Source organism: Dermacentor silvarum, chromosome 2 (assembly GCF_013339745.2).
Source record: "Dermacentor silvarum isolate Dsil-2018 chromosome 2, BIME_Dsil_1.4, whole genome shotgun sequence".
Taxonomy (NCBI): domain Eukaryota; kingdom Metazoa; phylum Arthropoda; class Arachnida; order Ixodida; family Ixodidae; genus Dermacentor; species Dermacentor silvarum.
Window position 1 is genome coordinate 107,499,095 of NC_051155.1, and position 16,619 is coordinate 107,515,713.

Consider the following 16,619-nt stretch of genomic DNA (forward strand, 5'->3'; position numbering starts at 1 on the left):
ACTTCTTGGTAGACGCCAAAAGTAAACCTCGGGGCAAATACTCTATACGCGAACTGAAATGCTGCTCAAACGATGACGTAAACGAGGTGTTTCGTGGCAGATATCGTTGCAACAAACCTAAACTTTGTCTTCGGACCCTGGTACAGGTGCTTGTACCCAAACATAAAACTTGGTTCTGACTAAATACGAATTTTCCCGCGCCACACTCCAGACGAGACGCGACTGCTTCTGAACGTGCGCCCGAGTTGCATACGGCGCACGGCCAGTGTCACGTGCACGTTCTCAAGCTGTCTGCCGATGCTGCACTGGAGCTATCTTCGTAACTAGCAATGCACCCCTCTCCCCCCCCCCCCTCCCCTGAGGTCGGCTGACCTCCAGAGGGAGAGGGGTTGCAACCTCTAACGTTCTCCCCTCGTCGGCACGCCGGTGATGGCGCTGTATTTTCGCAACTAGATAACGAAACTAGTGCGACATATAATACACACGCGCAGATTCAACTCTTCAGGCACAATGTGCTCGTTTCCGGAAGGTCGATATGCCAGTATACCTCAGTAGGGGCCACATTAGCGCTGAATAAGTGCAATTACGTACGCAGATCAAGGAGTTTGGTTGCCGCTTATTGTCAACGGTATTAGTCGGTGCAGAGCACGGAGACTAAACGAAGACACCTAGTGCTAGCCTGACGTTGCATGGCGTTGTGTCCTCGCTCCTTATTCGTCTCGGGCTCTCAGTTATTCCTTGTTATTGCTTTTAGCATCTTTCAAATGCGTATTGTCTGAACGAAGTTAACTGATAAAAATTGTAGTCATAGCTTAGTCAGAAACGATCGCCCTTGCAGTTGTATTTTACTCTGTCTACTCCCTACGAATACAGCCGCTGTGCGTCGATTAAGCGGCGCTCGTAAAGCTGTCAAGACACGCAATGTCACCAGGCGAAAAATTACCGCCCCGTCCCGCTGGAAGAACACGTTGGACAAACCTATTTTTAGCCCATCAAGCCCAACGTATACTTTTTTGATGCGCTGAGTTTTGATATCATGGAATTATTGTTTAGGCGCGAGATAACATACAGACCACAGGAGTGTTTGTGATACGATGAAGCAGAGCTTAACTTGTGGATAGCACAGGAAAGAATTATTGCAATAAATTTATACTATGCTAAACACTCTATGTTTTCTTTTGGTGCGAATGTGCTCAATGGCCAGAAACCAAGAACAACAAGTTGTAATTTTCATTGATGTCTACAGCGGGGCTCGGGGCTTTGTGCGGTCGAAGTGCTTTTTGTGCATTGTGCTTTTTGTGCAGTGTCGAGTGTATACGTGCACATCCAACGCATTGGTTTTTACTTCTTTTTTTTTTTTGCTTTTTTTGTACGTCGCTGAGAAAAAAGATCGGTGAGCAGTTCTGTAGCGACAGATGCTCTGCCGAAGGAAACTAAACGAAAAGCGATACAGATATAGAAGCGCAGGCTTTCTTATGTGACTCGCCGTAAACGGTCTCGTTACGCTTCAGACGAAGCTTGCAATAAAGAGAGCTACGCGAAGACAATATCAAGGTCCATGCAGGAGAGTTCACTGTTCAAACAAAATGGCCAGTGAACAGCTTGCACGGAATTTCGGCACCACACAGAACTTCCTTGCGCACAAGAACACAAACTGGCGACTTTAAAAAAATGACTATGAGTCACTTCCTTTCTTCTTCTTTCTGGGGTTTTAGGTGCCAAAATCAGTTCTGATTATGATCAGGCACGCCGTAGTGGAGGGCTCCGGAATAATTTTGACCACCTGGGGTTCTTTAACGTGCACTACAACGCAAGCACATGGTCGTTTTTGCATTTCGCCTCCATCGAAATGCGACCGCCACGGCCGGGATTCGATCCCGCAACCTCGTGCTCAGCAGCGCAACGCCTTAGCTAACTGAGCAACCACGACGGATGAGTCACTTCCTACTTCACTTTGATTACCTGGGGGTTCTTTAACGTGCACGCAATTAATGGTACAGGCGCGTTTCTGCATTTCGCCGACAGGGAAATGCTGCCGCCGAGGCCCCGAATTGTACCCGCGACCTCATGCGTAGCCATATTCGCTAAGCCACCGCGGCTTTCCTTTTGCTTTATTAAACTAAGCCATCACGGCGAGTAACGAACTGACAATGACTGCGCTTCAACTTTATCTTTATTTCTCATCTCTTTTTCTAAAACTATCAATACTCACTGTGCTATGCTTTTTTTTATATTGCACAACGTGGTTAACCCTTTGCAGTCCGAAACTTTTACCCACTTTCCGGCGGTCCCGGTCCGAAACTATTTTGCCAGTTTATAGCGCCGCGATCAAAACCACAAACTGTGGACGAAACGCTCATACGATATTTATTTTTTCTTTTGCATTCTGCAGGCAACTCCTCTACCAATATTTGAGCAGCGTGTGATACCGCTCGAAGCATTTTTCTGGGTGCAGGCCAGGGTTGTTACTGCAGGTACTGCAGAAAAACACAGTTTCCCTCCTGCCTCGGTTTGTTTTTCGAACGCTACAAACAGCACAGTCTTTGCTATTTCGGCCTGGGAGCTTGTAGATGAAATGGCTCTTCCCATCTAGCCTTTCCTCGCAATCCTTCCGCGCAGACGGCACCGTTTTTTGGCTCTAGCCCTCATGTCACCCACCAGCTGTAGGATGAGGTTGCGACGGTACTGCAGGCGTCGCTGTTCTTTCTCGGCATGATTCTGCAGCTGTGTGCGCCTCAAAATAAAGCTATTGACAATGGAAACCTCTAGAAGCTTTCACTAAATGCGCGACCGTAAAACGTATGCGATGAAAAAATGGTCATGCTTCTCAGCGAACCGCGCGAATGTGCTGTTCCGCGCGCAAGTGAGAACGCTCTGGTATCCAGAAGCCGTGCTGAACATTGTGCTGCACCCTGGCGCAAAGAGAAGTAAACTTCAAGAAACAACGTTTACTTATCCCTCAAGAGAAGGCGCATCGTGTTTATTGCGCGCGAACGTGCTGTTCCGCGCTCAAGTGAGAATGCTCTGGTATCCAGAAGCCGTGCTGAATGAACATTGTACTGCACCCTAGTGCAAAGAGAAGTAAACTTCAACAAACAAAGTTTACTTATCCCTCAAGAGATGGCACATCAAGGATACAAAGAATGCGCACGAATCGCAGTGAGAAAAGCCGCGAAATTTAACCCCCGAACACCCTTGTCGGGCGGTGCACGACCACGGACCGCTACGGCCGTGTTGCGTTGTGGGGCCCTGCCCGACAACGGACCGCAAAGGGTTAAAAGAACTTTCTGTGAACAGTTCATGAGCGCGATTCGACTTTTATTGACATTTTATTTTGTTGATCTTTGTTGGTCTGTTTGAGCCGGTTAAGTTTGATACGTACTGTTTGAATAAGCTAGAAGTAACCGGCATCATACATGATGGCAAGTTCTCCAGCACGCCTATATATTAACACGTCGTCAGGTCCTCACGCTTTATTATGCACCTAAAGAAAGACATGTTGTGTTTTTCACAGGTTCGCACACGCAAGGTAGTGATACATAGCCGTAATTTTTGTTTTTAATTTTATTTTCCGAGCGCAGCTCCACAATGCGCGTCCGCGCGCGTCCTGCCTTGGAGACAATTTGCGCTGGGTACCAAGGCTAGCCGGCTAGAGATAGCTGAGCTGCTGAAGGCTTCGTGCTGTGATCTCGCGCACCTGGTTAACGTTTAACCCCTTGAGGCGCCAATTAAGAGAAAAACGAACGAAAATTGGATTCCTTCAAATATTGCCTCTGAATAGTAACCCAAACTGAGTGACATGAATAAAAACATGTTTATTGAGCCACCAAAAATTTTGGGATGTGTACATGCGTACACATAACGCCTCTAGGCCTGAAAGTGTGTCGATCACCCCTTACACAAGGAACAACTATTTTAATGTGCTGTTAACTTGTCGGAAGTACTTAAAAGTGCATTTTCAATGTCTCTCAGCTTGCCTGCTTCGAGGGCTCCTACTTTTTAACGTGATATCCATAGTAGTAATCCTTTGTGACACTTAGGCAGAGGAAAACTCCGCATTTGCAACAGCAAATTCGAGACTACGAAACACAGCCTGTGTTCCCGCACCTTTGCGGGAAGTTGGAATTGATGTGAATGGGCCAGTGGTTATTGCCGTCAAGCCTTGTGGAATGTGTCGGCATGGGCATGCCGACATGTGATTTTCGGACACCCTTTGGATAGCTGGTGCTTGGTCTTCCCCTCCAGTTCGCGCAGTCTTGTTTGAAATCAAGCTCCGTGCAATGCCCGACTGAAATGCCATAACATCATTACTTCCTTTTTGGGGAGTCCCTCTGCATTAGCGTCGCCAATGTACTCAAGCCAGCTGTTGCACACTGCGAAGCAAATGAAGTGGGAGATTACTCTTACTGGCCATTTCTTCGTCTTTTCATGGAGGGGATACAGCCACATCAAAAAGTCTAGTTTTTCGACGCTACCCATAAATTGATTGCACTCCGTGGCTGTGGACAACGATGTTGACATCTTCCATGTCTCCTTCGCGCCATCTCGTCACCTTAGTGATACTGCCCAATCCTACAACTGTAGATACCATATTGACTGGACCTTGCTTGCTTGCTTGCTTCCTATACCATGGCGCATACCCACTACGTGGGACTGGCCAAGGAGCCGGCGGTTAGACGGGTGGGGCAAGGGCAGAAACATTGAGGGAAAATGTATTGTGAGGGAACGGTTGAAATTATCCAATGAAACACACTGATGTTAGAGACATTTTGTTTTCCTTATAGAAAAACGTGTTCTTTTGAAAGTAGAGCATCCTAGAAAGTAATATATATTATTTATTTAGTTGAAATTTTCTTAATAAATATTAAATCAGTAAGTTAACGTAAATTTAAATTTTGTAAAACAATAAATAATAAACCAGTAATAAACTAGGTATTCTCCTTGTGTCACCAAGGAACTCGCATACGGCCATGCACGCGTTCGTGTGGCTAAAACCCAATGTAGATGCCCCAAAGGACAGAGAAAGTTTTCAGTGTTCATAACAATGCCTAATTTTTGAAAAGGAATTTCGAAGTATTTATTTCTCTGGATTTCGAATCGGCGACAGGTTAATAAAGATGATCAATGGTTTCAGGTTCATTGCAGAAATGACATAGAGGGAACAGCGTCAGACCAGACCTGTGTAGATAAAAATTTAGGGGTGGAATACTGCATCGTAATTTTGTGAGGGAGATTTCCAATTTACGTGTGGGACACCATTGATTGTCCCAAGGGCAAAGCAAATGGCTTAAATGTGTTATTTGGAATGCCTGTTTTGCAGACTACTTTAAAAGAGAGAGTCTTCTAAACCTAGCCGCGGCGATATAAGCAGAAGTCGGCAGAACATACATGACTGGTTCATGTAGGGATGTACGTGCAAGTGTGCCGGCCATATCATTTAAATACAAACTACGGTGACCTGCTACCCATATCAAGCGTACCAGACGTCGAATGGATTAATATTTCTAGTTCATTCAAAACTATACTGTCTGACGATGAGGTGAGTGCGATGCAAACTGACAACGAATCGGTCACTATGAACCTTTGTCTTACCAGCGAACAATGATCATGTCTTACTCTTCGGCAATCTTGAAGTCATAGCTTCCGCGCCCTTCCTTTTTCAATCCTTTTTCGCTCTTGAGCTCACAGCCTAGAATTCAGTTGGCCCTAATCGTACCAGAGGCCAAAATATCAAGCAATTTCAGCTCTCAGGAGAGCGGCACAGAATAATATTAACTATACATTTAGCATCTTATGATGAGACCACGTGGAAGCGATTCCACAAGTCGCATCACGACCGATTCACCAAGACCGAAATGTGAACGGTCCTTGCTCACGCCAGTGCCTTTTCCTTGATAGAACTAAAAATCATGAGCCATGCCGTCTGACCTGCATTGGACGAATACTTTTATTCCTTCGGGCTTTGGCTTGCTTTTCACGAACTGCTTAGCGGGGACCCTTCCCGTAAAGGGCACCATCTGTTTGTCAATGTTGCTTTCTGGAAGAGGTTGCAAAGGAAGACATTGACTTCTGACAGCATGAATGATTGGCGCCACTTTCCAAAACTTGTCCTTCAGTGGATCCAGGGGAGCGCTGGCTTCAGTAACATGTAGCGCTGCTCGAAGCTTGAAAAATCGTTTGGATGCCATCGCATCCGCAATACATGGTATTCTTGTGTCATCCTGCCAATACATTCTGATTTTCGGAAATTTCAAGATTCCTGTGCGTAACATAATGCCAAAGAAAACTTTGATTTCTTCCGATGTGGCATTTAGCTCAACTCGATCTCTTTGTAGTGCATAAATAATGGGAGAAACGTGCTAGGTCATGCAAAATTTTCTCTGGAAAATACTTCATAAAGTACCTAAGTGGTTCAGGGACAGCTGATCCTTGGTCAGGGATGAACCTGTAGTCAATGTTTACTGGTGAGAATGTTTTCTTTATGCACTTCATCACTGTTTTCTTACTTCTTGTTGGCGGTGGCTGCACATTCTCTTCATGGTTACTGCTACAGATGGGGTCAATAAATAGCAAAGGATCATCATTTGAAGTAGGCTATAACCAAAATGAAAAAGTTGCACAGATAAATATCAGGAAAACTTCAAAATGCTTTGTGAATCACAAAACTTACTAACCAACATTAACAGATTCTCCAAATTCATGGTCCGAGAAGTCCGTATGTGAAATGTTCCCATCGGCTAATCTGGCCAAAAGTGCCAAAGCCGACGTAATCTATGCCTTTTGCCGGCATACTCAGTGGTCTCTAATACCTATAAGTTAGGTATTACCAGTTATAAACAAAATAAAATGCAAATAGGACGTCCCTTTGACTGACTGGATTTGGCTCATATTGATGGGAAATTGGCCGTGCTGTTGGCTCTTTTTTCATTTGATACACATTGTTTCTCACGGTACGCTGTTTATGAATGGGCTCAAATTGTTTTGACGACTGTGTTGGCAGCATCTCACGGCTGCGCGCACCACACTGACAAAAAAGTGGACTTAGTTTTGGTTTCTGGATTTGGTTTATATTAAAAGAAAAGACATTAAGAGGAAGGAATGGAGCTGGGCAGGCCATGTAATGCGTAGGATGGATAACCGGTGGACCATTAGGGTTACAGAATGGATATCAAGAGAAGGGAAGCGCAGTCGAGGACAGCAGAAAACTAGGTGGGGCGATGAAGTTAGGCTATTGGCAGGCGCAAATTGGAATCAGCTAGCGCAAGACAGGGGTAATTGGAGATCGTCCTGCAGTGGACATAAATATAGGCTGTTGATGATGATGATGAAAAGAAAAGAGAACGTTTTCGTATACCGTGTGGCCCAGCTAGTTAGACAAGCTGTTCAACAACAACAACAACAACAACAACAAAAAAAAAAGCTCGCTCTCCCGTAATCGAGAGTAGATGTAAGCATGAAATGGTCACCGGCAAAGCAGATTGGTGCAGCGCCGCAGGCCTGAAAGCTTACTGAGCCGAAGTCAACCCTGTTTTGAATTGAACCGCGTTGCAAGTCTCGTCTCGGCCAAACAAATATCCGCGGCGTGCCGGACACTGCCGGCCTGGTCACGCAACGTGGCGCCGTCTCTCGAAGGAGGTGGCGTAAAACCTGCACCGCGGAACTCCCAGACCGCTGGCGTTGGAAAGAGCACAAGCAACCCTGTCTGAGCGCCAAAAGACGACTATCAAATGTATGGTGCACTGTATCTGCCTTTTGAACGTTGCTGTTGGAAATGACAAATTAAACTTAAGCCTACTTGAAGTTACAGCTTGAGTGATATTGTGAACAAACATTAGGCAGAAATCGGAAGCAATATTTGTTGTAACTTGTTTGGGCATTAACAAGCGTATGTAATGCGGTCCTGTTGCGGGCCAGATACCGCATTTTCTTAAGTTATGACTGGTTGCCCGGACGATCTCGTTTCGCTGTCGCAGCGATGCCCGGATGTTCTCGTTTCATTCTCGTATTGAGCGCCTGGATAACGGCTCTGGATTTTGGCTCAAGGTATCTTGAAGGTCGCCGACAATGGGAGCTAAAACATTTCATGCTTGAAACAAGGTGATCTGGTAAGGCAGCTTTGAGGCGCCATATGTACAATTACACATACACATTTTTCGCTGCACGGCACAGAACCATATTTATCAAAAACCGCAAAAACTTCTAGTTTGCGACAAGCCATAACCTTACATCTTAAGCTGACATAAACATCAATTTCGTAAAAATATTTTACACCTTAAAAAAAAAAAGAATCGCAATGCACCCACCTGCCGATCCGTAAAAGCTGGAGTGTTTGAGTGTTTGTTTAGCTTCAGCTTTGGTGCGAAAAAAACTAGATGGCGCTAGCTGGTCACTTAGAAGGCATGTCTCAACGCTCTCACGTGTTGTGTCTTCGCATTTAAAGCAAAGGCGGGCGCGCCACATCGCGCCAAATTTGATGCGTATAATTGCACACACCGCCGCTGAAGGGGTTTCTAGCAAAAAGCAACGTGAAGGGGAATTCGCTCGCCGCTGATATCGCTCTTCATCCCGCCAGTGTTCTGACAGCGAGGCTCCGTGGTCATCGAGTAAGATGTCTATATGTTTGCCTCTACGCTCTTGACACCGCGTTTGTTAATTTAGTTAGTAATCAAATGTTTACAGAAGTTTATACAACTAATAAAGCTACTGTTATTACGGCTCACCCTCCGTGGTGGCGTAGTGGTTTTGGTGTTCTGCTTTTAAGCCCGAGGTTGCGGGATCGAATCCCGGCCGTGGCAGCAGCATTTCTGTGGAGGCGAAATGCAAAAACACCCGTATAGCGTGCATTGGGTGCACTTTAAACAATCCTAGGTGGTCAAGATTAAACCGGAGTGCCCCACCACTGCGCACCTCATAATACCATCGTGGTATTGGCACGGGAAGCCCAGAATTTAATTTTAATTTTAACCTTACGGCTCATAGCTGTCTTGTAATTTGCCATTGCAAACAGTGTTTCGCCTTTCTAGCAAAACTGCGACTTTTTGATTAGCAAGGTCGACAGTGTACCCCCTTCTAATAACATACACCTTTTCGATACTTAGTCGGCGCTTAGTGCTGTGTTGTAGCACTTTTTTCGTCAGGACTAAAACACTCGTCTAACGCAGCGCTCAGTGCCGACGAATTAAGCGCCGTAAATGCACATGTTATTCGAAGAAAGTATCCTGTCGGCGTTGCTATTAGAACTTGTTGAAACTCAGTCAATCTTTTGAAATGTAAGTTTTAGAAAATGCTCCACATTGAGTTATGTTGGTGTATTGTGGTGAAGTTGGACATATTACCGAAGCCACAATGTCGGAAATTCCTGGACATGTCAACTCTCTACTTCTTCATGCCGTCCATCTTCGGAATGAACACTTGGATGACATTGCATCTGTTGTAAGCCATGACTAATTTGTTCACAAACTGAAGCGTCGTCATTTTTCTGAACCCGAACATCTGTTACGCTTAAAAAACATTGTGGGGATTTACATAATAACACCACTCCCTGATTATCAGGCACGCTGCAGTGGGGGACTCCGGAATAATTTGGACCACCTGGGGTTGTTTAACGTGCACCTGAACCTAGGTAAACGAGTGTTTTCGCATTTTATGTTTCGCTTTTATATCCAAGGTTGTACACTTGCACAACCATATGATGACAGCCCGAACTGTTGTGGTGAACAAATTAATGAAAGAAAAATACAAAGTCAATAAACACAGCAATAATTTTTTGTCGTAACTGCGGAAATGTCCGCTGTACGCCACATGACAATGCGAAGTGACTGTGCTCCATGGTGTCGTCATGTTTTGGTACAAACGACCGACGGGCTGCTAGCTTGTGCCCACTGAAATAGAGATCGACGCCGTAAAGACGCAGTGATTTATTTAGTTTGACTTATTGCTCACAATCATGTACAGCATGGTCCACTGGTAAAGGGGTCACGTAAACAGTATTTACCCTGACATAACTGGAACGTTTGTTTGCTTTTTTCTTTGACAAAAGCAAGGCAGATGTAATTAGTTGGACAAATATTTATTCATAAAAACTTCAGTATGTGGCTCCGTAAACCATATATCGGCGATAATGTATGGCAGAATACACTGCCTGCTCTCTGGAGCAGTGAACCATGTTGTAAGAATAGTTGGACCTCTTGTATATTTATTTATCTTTATTTTATTTGGAGGTGTGGCAGACCTATTGTGCTATAGCAGGAGTGGGGAGAGAATGAAACACTGAAAAAAGTTTTCTCAAAACCAGGTGAGACAGAATGCAAACGCGCTATACACATTATAAACGCAATTCAACAAACAATCCAGCTATTATACAATTCCAACGCCGACGTACGAAATAAAGAGTGAGACAGGAACAGTCAAAACGTCAACCATCGCTAATGTTTTCAGTAAATCTAGGAAATGGTAAGGAGTTAGCGTCATTATGGGGAGAAGCAGATCAATTGTCTGCGAAACTTACGCATTTAGGGGGGGGGGGCGGACTTTATTAATAACTCAATGTAATAATTTTAAGGAGTTGACACGCCAGCGAAAGGAAAGTGGTCCAAATTTTACAAATTGGAGAACTGAGGTTGGCGAAAAGTTCTGGTCATATCTACGGAAGACAAAACGAATTGCTTTTTTACTACACCTTCAATCACATCGATTTCAAGATCGTTATAAGGGTTCCAAACTATCGAACCATATTCTAAAATCGGACGAACTAGTGGTTTATATAATTGCAGTTTAGTGTCTTTAGGTGTGGGAAATAATTGGCGACGTAGATTAACCAACTTATTTTCAGAGCTGTAACACAAGTTTGGTTTATGTGTTTGTGTCACGAACAGTCAGGTGTAAATAATTCACCTAAGTACTATTTGAATTCTGATAACCTTTTCAAACAATCGTAATTACAGGACTAAAGAAAAATTATGGAGTTGCTTGACGATGAATGATATTAAAACTCTTTTATTGAGGTTTGTGTTCATCTGCCATGTGCCACACCATGTATAGAAATGTGTCAAGAAATTGAGTGAGGAAGTCATTGAGACGATGATGATCAGATGTACTTGTATTCATGTCATAGAGAACGCAGTCACCGCCATATACCCGGATATTCGACGTGATATTCTGTGGGAGGTCGTTAGTATAACTTAAAAAGGCAGTGAAACATTGCATGAGTGATAAAGAGTTGAAGAGCGAGTTTCTGTTTATTGAATGTCCGCAAAAAGTGACACGGAAGGTTTTATTGAGAGATTGTAGGGAGGCAATGTCACCGCCGCTGCCACAGATGCGCGAAGGCGAGCTTTCTGGTTCTTTTTTTTTTCTTGTCCCCGCTCGGATGGCGCCGCCGCTGCCGCAGATGTGAGGAGGCGAGCGCCTACTGGTGGCGGTGCAAGGAACCCAGCGGCGCGCGTACTCCGCTGTGATTGGTTGGCCTATTCGGCAAGAGAACATCCAGGCCGGAACACCCACGGTCACGAGACCCAGCGAGGTTCTCAAAGAAAAGCTTCGATTTTGATAATAACTTCTACTATTGGCAGAACGGTCACCACGAACATAGTACCCGCGTTCACTGAAAATGAAATATAAAGAAGCGTCAAATAACTAATGAACGGGAACATGCGCTTTTTAGTCACAATAGAAGGTGTTTGGCGAGAAGCGTGTGTTGTTTATTCAAAGGAGATATTGCTTTGAATCACTTCACGATTTTTAACGTTGTTTCTGACTGATCGCAGGGATCTAACATGTGGAGCCTGTCGGTCATCGTTCTATGTTGCGTCTTCGTCGCTGCGACTGCTCAAAGTAAGTCTCGTTCAACTATATTCTCCTTTATATACTCTAAATTCTTGTATGTAGCGAGAATATACGGCGCTCTGATATCGGGCGTCACGTGGCACAGGGACAAGTGTTTGTGTCGATCACGGGCATGATCGCGTCCTCTATAGACTGTCCAACACCGGGTCTAGCAGCCTACACACCAGGGCCTCAAACTGAGGTAGGCAGGATTCCTCGCATATCTCACTTACCCCAACCATAAAAGTCATGTTCCCACTAGCAGCACTATTACGAGCCGAGATATGCGTTGCGAGAACTTGGACGGTGCGAGGAACGGAGGGCGACCGGAATGATGTCAGCAGTCTTGCATGTTGACATATTAATTATGATTCTAGGCCGAGGGCTCCCATTTCGGTTAAGTCACGTAAGGTTTGTGGAGAAGCGCACGTGCAAGTATTGTATATAATAAATTGCCGTCCCGCGTCTGTTTCTTGTTTATCTTTAATAATTCAAGCTATAGCTCTGGCCGTTTTATTGCGCACCACCCTGCCAGAACTGAGGTGAAAAAAAGATTACGTCGCACTTGGTTTGTACATTACCACTCTCGACTTTTGTCGTCCTATGTGACCGACGAACAGACGGAAAAAATATTTGTAGTAACAGAACAAGTCGCAACTAAAGCCCGAATTTCAAATTTCGACTCGGAACTGCAGAATCTCTGACGTCACTAGCACAATCTGTGCAGTCATCATGGCGCCAAGGGAAAAAAACTTGAAAGGAATATAAAAGGACAACGAGCACCCCTGACTCAACCATGGTTCTTGGCGTTCCTGGGGGCCCCCGCATGCACTTCGTCATTCCGCCTGCTTGGTAGACGAAGAAAGAAAAGTCGTAGCCTCGCCCGCATCGATTGCGGCAGCAAATTAGTGGACAGCTATGCGAAATAAGGATAGTAGTTTTATCAGCCGTACAATCTTGTAAGCATAGGCATACTAACTCATTGAACAAGCATGGTGTCGCGCGCGCACAAGCAAACATGAAAAATGCTGGCTCTACCGTAATCTAGAGTATATGTAAGAATGCAATGGCTACAGGTGATGCAGATTGGTGGGAGATGACACTAGCCACGGTCTTTAAGTGGGTATAGTGGATGTTCGCAAGGGCGCACCCCACCTCGCCACACCACCAGCCGCGGCCCGCCGGACGCTGTCAGCCTGGTGACGCAGCGTGGCGCCATCTCTCGAAGGAGGCAGCGCAAACCCCCGGCGCGGAACTTGCGGAGAGCTGGCCCTGAAAAGACCACGGGCAAACCTGTGTCAGTGCCAAAAGGTTACAATAAAGTGTATGGTGCCCTGTATCTGCCTTTTGAACGTCGTTATTGGAAATGAAAAATAGAAGTTCAGCCGTACTTGAAGTTACAGCTTGAGTGACATTTTGAACAAACATTAGGAATAACTCGGAAGCAGTAGTTTTTTGTATCTTCTTTGGGCAGTAACTGCGTATTTAATGCGGTCCTGTACAAAGGGTTGGTGGCCAGAGACCGCATTTTTTTAAAAATTTTGGCTGGTTGCCCAGCAGGTAAATACCGATATGAGCGGGGGGAAAAGTTTCTCCAGCAGGTAAATGCCGAAATGAGCGGGGAAAAAATTACGACCGTGCGAATATTGAAATTTCCGAATCGAACAGAAAACGAATATTCGAGAAAAATGGCCTCCGAATATCGAAGCGAATATCAAATACTTTATTTCTAAACACAGTGAAATATAAAGTTTACGTGGAGTCCTGTCGGTAAAGAAAGAGTTTTATTGACATTATTTATAGGACGTCTTTACAGGTATATTTAAATGCACATAATATCTGTTCCCGAATGGATGTTGCGGTCCAAGGAGGAGCTTGTAAATGAGAAACAACTGCTTTCAAATAGGCGGTGCTCCATAACGGTGAAGTAATGGAAAACACGGAAGGAGGGGAATAGCACATCACCAGCTGCCCCTAGAGTGTTCAGTTCATTCGTGGAGAGAACTGGGATACTACAACACCTTACGTTGCTTTAAAGGGATAGAAGCATGGTGAGAATGGTCAAATAAATTGCTTTACCTAAATAGAGACAGCAAATTCAAGTGCTAGCTGCCTAAAAGTAAGGCATTCATAATGCATGTCTGAGAAACTAATCTGCCCCGTGCGTTCATTCAAAAACTGATGCACCTGCGCAGCAGGCTCAGCTCCTTTGCAGCAGAAGCGTTCGGAATAGTCCTCAGTTCCATCGTTTTCTCTCCACTGAGACTTCAGTTAGCGTCGTTGTCCTTGAGATATCCGAAAGAAACAAATATTCGACACAATTTTGAATAGCCAATTCTTGAATCGAATAGCAGACTAATCAATGTCTATTCGACATTTCGAATATTCGCGCACCCCAACTGTAAAGGCAATGATGGTCATTTCCGGACAGGTTAAATGGTGGCACAGTAAACAATAAAGCCATTACGCACGAAGGCATCAGGCGCCCCTTCTAAGTAGTGAATTTGGTTTCTTCCACAGGACCGGCACGACCCAGGAGTGGGACTGGGTGTCAAGTTCTGTAGCCACGTCCACCCTTATTGTGGCATCCTAGTTAAAAAAATTGCCCACCAATCCACCCTGTGAAGGTGGTTGGAAAGCGAAGCTTTTTACGCCACCCTCACGGTGACTGCGGCGCATTTGATATTTCACACACTACAACGTAACTTTAACCACGGCCTTTATTATTATTTACTTCACAACAATGTTCACTACTGCTTTATGATCGGTGTGATATACACTACTAGACTACCCCATAGTGGGGTAGTCTAGAAAATGAACCGAAGCAATTACTAGGCTGGAAGGGCTTCGAATGACGTCAACCCTCTTTCAAGCAGCTGCATAAGCTTTGCAACAGCTGCAATCTAATCTTACGGACCGCGCCGAGTCTGTTTCCGTTGTTAGCCCGCAGCCCTTATCATCCACAATGTTGGCTCATCACTTTGAAGCTTGTTTTTGTGGTTTTTCTTGCGAAAACGAGTGCTTAGTTGTACGCTGAATGCCTGAATTCAAGTAAGCTATACTGCTATACCTGCAATTGTTAGCGGTTCGTCGGGATCGTTTTTTGCTTACAACGACGGACACGACAGAACCCTTGGCTGGTAGAGGTACAAAGCTTCGCTTTAAAACATTTAAACATGGTAAAATGCTATCTATGGGAAGCGTCACTGAGAGGGAGACAAACACCCACACAATGCTAAGAGTTCGTCAAAAGAAGCTAGCGCGGAAGCACTGGCTAACATCAACCACCGCATTCTGATTCGAGCATATAGCATTTATCGAAGACTAATACCATTACAGATACTAAAGATAATTTTGCTCAATAGCCTTTGGAAACAGCGGTGAGAAAAACAGCGTCAATATTCGGAGTGAATACGTATAATGTTGACCTAAGATTTGACTTATCCATTGCTATCACTAGATTTGCCAGTATGTCTTCACATACCTCGCGGTACCTGCGGCTGAAATTGTGCGGCGCGTTTCAGGCAGCCTCTACCCGTCTCTGGAAGGCGTGACTGAGGCGACCCCTGCGCCGGGACTGTACGCCGCCGTGGTCAACTACCTGTTCGACCAGGTGCTCAAGGCGGTCAGCCAGTCAGGTACCATCGACCCGCTCACGGTGCCCAACACCACGCGGCGCTTCGAAACCAAGTTCATCGTCAAGGTGCAGGCTGAGGCAGGACTCTACTCGGGACGCCTCACCGGCCTGTCAACCATGCACAGGTGGGGCAGCACTTGCAATGTTTAACTGCTTGCTCGACTGAAGCAAGAAAGCAGAATACCTTAAGCAGATTAAAGGAAAAGGGAGACATCCACCTAATCGCAATAATTGCTACAAAGGAAACCCATACGGGTTCCTCGAAAGAAAAGCCGGAGTTGAAGAAAAATTCGTCGTGGTCCAAGACTTGAACCCGGGATCACCAACTTTCAGGGGCAGCCGCTCTGCCATATGAGCTAACCAGGCGGCTAGCAGATGGCAGGGTGAAGTCAAATTCATCAACAACTCGAAGCAAAGGCAAGTGTTAGACGTAATAGTTCAGCGGAAACTCGCTAGGGGCAGAGAAGTAATTAAAGGAAAAGGGAAACATCCACCCCCATTCGTAGCAATTGCTACAAAGGAAATCTATACGGGTTCCTCGAAAGATACCGTAACCGAGTTGACGGTTATGCACGCTGAGCATTCTAGGTAACTCAAGCGTTGGAGTCCGGCGCGAGATAGAACAAGCTCTACCTCGACGTCGACGTCTCCGGCGTGGACTTATGAACGGCCGTTTACGACAGCCAAGGTGACACTCACCTCTCTCCAGGGTAACGCAGCGTCGTTAACGTCACGTAGAACTATGAACAATTTAGTGCACAGCCTCTGTCACGGCTGTCTAGATCGCTGAAGAACTGCGCTACGGTGTTTACATTTGCATCGTATAGTTGTGAAATCACAGATGTGAGAGAGTGTGCTCGTGCTGTTTCTATGTGTGCGTTATAGACCGTTTTTTCATGGGCGCCGCCATTGCGTTGGCAGTGGCGCCATCTATGGGCAGTTGGCATGCTGGCTTGGGCGAACGCCCGTGTTGTATGCTATGGTGTACGCTCGGCGGCAGTTTCTGGCAGATTTTTTTGCACTCGTGCGGTCTATTTAGCATGAAATGGCGTCTTCTACGTGGGGAATGGTCCTGTGAGGCGTAGTGAAGGAATTTAAGTGTGAAAAAATTAAGCGGTTGGAGTTTCTGCTGGCGTTAGGGCGGACGGAGCACCCAGTG

General features: G+C 45.4%; 1 protein-coding gene across 1 annotated transcript in view; it reads left to right on the top strand.

Moving 5' to 3' along the window:
- The window catches only part of LOC119441667 (uncharacterized), a 293,465-nt gene that overhangs the window by 230,147 nt on the left and 46,699 nt on the right, over nucleotides 1-16,619 (top strand). Inside the window, exons 2-3 of the mRNA XM_037706262.2 lie at nucleotides 11,766-11,832; nucleotides 15,348-15,585. Of these exons, the coding sequence (XP_037562190.1) occupies nucleotides 11,775-11,832; nucleotides 15,348-15,585 (296 nt within the window). The 5' untranslated portion in view covers nucleotides 11,766-11,774. The remainder of the gene's footprint in view (nucleotides 1-11,765; nucleotides 11,833-15,347; nucleotides 15,586-16,619) is intronic.